We start from the raw sequence: 6,000 nt of genomic DNA on the forward strand, positions 1-6,000 counted from the left end.
GTTCCGGTTATACTGCCAACTGAATGGAAATGAAATCTGAATTGAATCGATAATATGATCGATCAATATGAATTTCTAAACATTTATTATCTTACGCCAGCAATAGTGTCTCACATACATTATTTAACTTTAAATAACATTTCTCGATGCGAATCGTGTTCCTAGCATGAATTCTATAGTTTGGCTTTGTTGTGTAAACAACAACAGTACTAGCACTTAAAGTGTACGCCAGATGTCGCACAGTGATGCATAAACGACTCATAGTTTGTGTTTCAAAGGTTGCCAATATGAATATCGAAGATAACCGAGGTCGACCGATTCAGCACTAGGGTGTGCATGTATCACTAAAAGGTGCGCGTATGGTACAGCCCCAGCATTTGCCTGGTGAGAAAAATGGGAAACCACGGAAAACAATCTTCAGGGCTGCCAACAGTGGGGTTCGAACCCACTATCTCCCAAATACTGGCCACACACAAGCAACTGCAGCTATCAAGCTCGGTAATTTGATGTACAGTGCTTTCTTAGATACTGATAAGTTTGGCCTGAATAAAAACTGAGTGAAAGCAAATTTTCACTTTCACTATAACTCTGCATACCACCATCCAGGTGGCACTCCCATGAGTCACCTCTATCTGCAGAGCTTTGGGCTGAGCAGTAATCGCTTGGTAAAGGCCCTTCAGGGCTGTACAGGGTTTGGTTTGGCTTTCATCGATAAATTACCGCCCTCTGAGAGTAAAATGGGTCCACCAGAACTATTACAACCTATCCAAAATTCCAGCCCGCAGCTGAAAGATGAACTGCATTTTGTACCGTAATGTAAGCTGATCATCACAATGAATATTGTCTCTCATTGCTGAATATGGTGTGATAGATGTGAACTAAGATTGTGGTAATTCCAACATCCTTGCAACATGGAGTGCAATGAGACAGGTACTGTATGACTCAGTTAAAGAATTCATGGGTTTATTGTACTTTGTTCAAAATTAGTATTGGTACCAGTTTATAGGCCTAATAACTCTACAGTTACTTTCAATTCACTCAGACTTAAAGGCAATATTTTCCCCTCGTGTATATTACTTTTGGTATCATGACAGAATTTCCATCATTTTAAAAAAATCTTACAAACTGAACAGATGTTCTGTTAAGAGCAATTACAAAATGATTGTTTCTGCCATTCCCACAAAACTGCCAACCTCGGGTCTGCCAATCTTACTTATGTCTCAAAGCAGCACCATCAAAGGCAGTTTTGTAACACTGCCGCCTCATGCCAGTGTGATCGAATTCGAAGGCTTATGAAACGACTAACCTACGCCTTAAACAGCAAGTACATTCCAACTTCAAACACGGACCTATTTTTAATTTTGCAAGACGTCACGGTGAACAGCAAAATCGAGAAAAAAGGAGCCACATTTCTACAGTAATTAGACAAAGAAAAACAAATGTTAAATTGACAAATTCTTAAAAAAAAAAAAAAAAAAAAAGCTATTTTATAGAAAGAATCAGGGTCCGGAACAAGTTCATACGGCGACCTTGACGATGGATATTTAACCTTACATACAGATCAATAAGAGAGCAATTTTTATTACCTTGGAGCAGGTGCACTTCTTCCTCGCCTCGGCATATTTATCAGTATGATAAGAACGACCCACAAATCACAAAATTTATTAAATTCACTCTAGCAAGCACGACTCCCGCACTCTCGACTACTCAACACAGTGATCAAGGATCAAGTGGGATTCTTTGGCCAAAGATAGCACAATTCGCTTTCCAGAAGCATGCGTCACAACGAAAAGTATTATGGGACATAGAAGGACAGGTGTATCCATAGAGTTAGTAAATAATACACTAGAGGTAGCATTGGCGCTGCAGTCGCGTGCGAAGTTGAACGAGCGCGCTGTTTGGCTAAAGCTGGATTGTTTGGCACAGTCATTACTGGAGCTTCCCTCTAAATTTAAGTATATACTTCTCTGAAGGAAAATGCCAGTCTCCTGTGCAGCTTATGGCTGCATAGAGAGATTCATAAAGGGCAGTGGCGTATCATTTCACAGGTACGTTTCCTTGAAATTCATTTCCGTGCGTATAAAATAATATTTTGCATGACACTTATTGTCATGTGAATTGACCTACGTGGGCTGACTTAATGACTGATTCCCCTGTCGGCGTGAATGAATTTCTTTGGATCTTTCCTTGAAGACTGAAATTAATGTTTTAGGAAATGTAAGGGATGACATTTTTATTTCGCTGAAAGCAAATATCCAGAAAAATACCGAGCGAGTGGTTGTAGGCTTTGGGTCACATAGCTGTCAGCTTGCATTCAGGAGATAGTGGGTTTGAACCCCACTGCCGGGAGCCCTGAAGATGGTTTCCAATTTCTACACGAGGAAAATACTGGGGCTGTACCCTAATTAAGGCCACAGTCGTTTCCTTCCCAGTCCTACCCCCTTCCTGTCCGATAGTCGCCGTAAGACCTATGTGTGTCGGTGCGACATTAAGCAAATTGGTACAAAAAAGAAAATAAGAAAAGATGTACATGATAGCCTGGAATTGTGCTTCGTTTTTTACTTTCTGTGTATATTTATAGCATTAAAAGCTATTGAATATATTTTGTGTATATACAGTTAGTTGCTTTCCCTTCGTACAATACGTGTAGCAGTCCCCATTCATACCTTACCAGATTTTAAAATATAGAGACTATTATAGATGTCCTGCACCGTGTGAACATCTGAGTCCTTTACTTTCGTCAATATTAATCCCTGAAATGTCATATGGAGATATAAGCACAATAAATTATTGACCAAGCGAGTTTACCGCGTGGTTAGGGCCACGCAGCTGTAAGCTTGCTTTAGGGAAATAGTGAGTTCAAACCCCACTGTCGGCAGTCCCGAAGATGATTTTCCGTGGTTTCCTATTTTCACACCAGGTAAATGCCGGGGATGTACCTTAATTAAGCACACGGGCGCTTCCTTCCCACTCCTAGTCTTTTCCTATTCCATCGTCGCCATAAGGACTATCTGTGTCGGTGCGATGTTAAACAAATTGTAAAAATTATTATAAGTATTTTTTCGGTTCTCTTCAATCATATAATTTACCACTCTCCCCTTCCATTAACGAAAATCATTTTATAAGTTAAAATCTTAAAGCAATTCATGCATTTCAGGAAAAAACTAAATAAAAACTCCATAATAGTATGAAACCACAACCGAGTGTCGTATTTCCACTTGTATTCGCGTTTAGAAAACATCGATAATAATAATAGTAATAATAATAATAATAATAATAATCAGAAAATGAAATCATACTGGGCCAAGAAAAAGCAGAAGACCTTAACTAAGAGTTAAGACGAGCCCCGTGGTCCCTAGTAGGCCAAAACGAATAATAATAATAATAATAATAATAATAATAATAATAATAATAATAATAATAATAATAATAATAATAATAATAATAATAATAATAATAATAATAATAATAATAATAATAATAATAATAATAATAATAATAATAATAATAATGGCTTTACGTCCCACTACCTACTTACACGGTTTTCGGAGACACTGAGGTGTCAGATTTTTTCCCACGGGAGTTCTTTCATGTGCCAGTAAATTCATCTGCAAGAGGCTGACATATTTGAGCATCTTCAAGTATCATCGGGCTGAGTCAGGCTCGAACCTGCCAACTTGGGTTTAGAAAGCCAGCGTCTAAACCAGCGATAATAATATTTTGTCTACTTTATCCCCAAATCTCGCCAACGCTTTTAGGCCTAAAAGCTCGCTCATCCGCTTCGTACAAGAGGGGACATTTTCGGCCGTTGAGCAGAACTATACCAAAGTCCTGTTCATTTACACAAAAGATAGCGGAATATACGTGCCCTCCTTCTAAACCTATGTTGTTAGAAGACTTAATATGAACAGTATATTGATTTTGTGTTTCTTAACTGCACCTGAACACCGTGCGCTTTTATCACGCATTTCTCCTGTATTTATGCTATTAGGGCTTTCTTTTTTACTGGAGAGAAGCATCGCAAGTATACTGTAATATCTGAGAATGTTTACATGTAAGAATTTTAAACCATATCTGTATCCACACAGTTTTAAAAGTCCTTTATTTACATTGATGAGTATAGCGGAGTGAGCTTTTTGCCAAACAGCTGTGATTTCAACATGCTCCGCTGGCTACAGCGATTCTCTCGTAGACGGTGGCGCCAATGCTACCTCTAGTGTATAATTTACTAACTCTATGGGTGTATCCTCTTCCGTGTAGAGAGCGAGAGAGAAGAAAGAGTATTGCAAATTGCAATGTGATTGCACACAATGATAATGTTAAGTTATATAACAAAGACGTCAAACTCGACCAAAAAGGGGACAGTAAGAAATGGTCATTCAACTGCGTCGTATACAGAAGTAGAATCAAAGACTGGTCTTCCTTAACACATGGCATTTAGTTTTAATGTTGAAATCCTTGCGGAGCGGACTCTATATTTCCACCCTTTAATCTCTGATCAGGAAAATCCTGTCTGATATTTCTATTTGATTCCGACCGATAATACAGGATTATTCACCTAAGACGTTACACCAAAATAAATACTAATCCACTAAAGGAATCAATATGTTGTTTTCTTATTTTTATTAAGTGGCTCATGTAACATTACGCTACGTTCTACGGTGGGATTATAGATAGCGAAGATATTGACACCATACAGTTAGTAAATAATACACTATAGAGGTAGCACTGGCGCTGCAATCGCGTGGGAAGTTTAGGGTCAATAATAAAAGTGAATGCAAATACAGTAGCAGGACGAATAGAAACGAATAGTGTGACGACCCCCTCTGAATCACATGTTAACAGACACGATGTAGGCTACAGGTTCCCCGCCCCCTGCAGCACTGCTGTCGATAAATGGTCCAAGTACGCGCGCTTTTTTGTTGGCTTTATGTGGAATTATGTGAACAATTTGTGGTCTTTTTCGGTAGTTTTATAAGTTTTCCAGTTTAATACGCCCAAAATAACTGGTGTTAACTTTTCGTGAACTAAAAAGTGAAAAATATTTCTGTGGCTTGGTTCTAAAAGGGCCAATGATATTTTTGATCGAAATTGAGATATTAACTGATACAAACGCGTTTTTTCCTGGTCACAACATGTTAAAAGGGCCAATGTCTCTGTTAAGTACTAAACGAACAGTTAATGGTTAATTAAATAAGCCCTTGCCAATAATGTTAGATTACCAATAAAGATTAGAGACCTGGCAATTTTTAAACAATACGATAGAAAAAATTAGTGTTTAATAAGGTGACTTCCACAAAAAAAAGTATAAATTTATTTAAAGTTAGTTGTTGAAAAAAAATAATTGGAAAACTATAAGCGAAACTTCAAATGCTCATAGCTCAAAAACACGTTTTTTGACATTGGCCCTTTTAGAACCAAGCCACAGTTAGGCATTTGAGAAGTACGACGTATACTTGGGCATATGCTTCAATTTACTTCCGCATCTGAATATGCCTACAACTTGCTATGTCCCGGTTTGCAAGTCGGGTTACGAAAAAAATCGAATGGGAAGCGGCAGTTTTTCACCCCGAAAAGATCCCACTCTGTTCTCGAAGTGGTCGAAAGCTATCCCACGTCAAGATTTTTCTATAAGTGATAAAAAGTCGTATCTGTGATCTTTATTTTGCAGCCGAACTTATCCAAAAATGTGACATCTTCATTATTAATGGTGAAAAAGTGGAAATTCCAAGACAGAGATGGAAATTGGATCCTACAGCAGTCCCATATATTTTTCAATCAATCAATCAATCACTACTGATCTGCATTTAGGGCAGTCGGCCAGGTGGCAGATACCCTATCCGTTGTTTTCCTAGCCTTTTCTTAAATGATCGCAAAGAAATTGGAAAATTATTGAGCATTTCCCTTGGTAAGTTATTCCAATCCCTACCTCCCCTTCCTATAAACGAATATTTGCCCCAATTTGTCCTCTTGAATTCCACCTTTAGGGGAAGGTCGGGA

General features: G+C 38.2%; 1 protein-coding gene across 1 annotated transcript in view; it reads right to left on the bottom strand.

Annotated features, from left to right (window-relative positions):
• Chchd2 (Coiled-coil-helix-coiled-coil-helix domain containing 2) overlaps positions 1-1,749 on the bottom strand; it is a 39,197-nt gene extending 37,448 nt beyond the window's left edge. Inside the window, exon 1 of the mRNA XM_067152940.2 lies at positions 1,587-1,749. Coding sequence (XP_067009041.1) covers positions 1,587-1,621 — 35 coding nt within the window. The 5' untranslated portion in view covers positions 1,622-1,749. The remainder of the gene's footprint in view (positions 1-1,586) is intronic.
• Positions 1,750-6,000: the final 4,251 nt, after the last annotated feature.

This window comes from Anabrus simplex, chromosome 8 (genome assembly GCF_040414725.1).
Source record: "Anabrus simplex isolate iqAnaSimp1 chromosome 8, ASM4041472v1, whole genome shotgun sequence".
Lineage (NCBI taxonomy): Eukaryota > Metazoa > Arthropoda > Insecta > Orthoptera > Tettigoniidae > Anabrus > Anabrus simplex.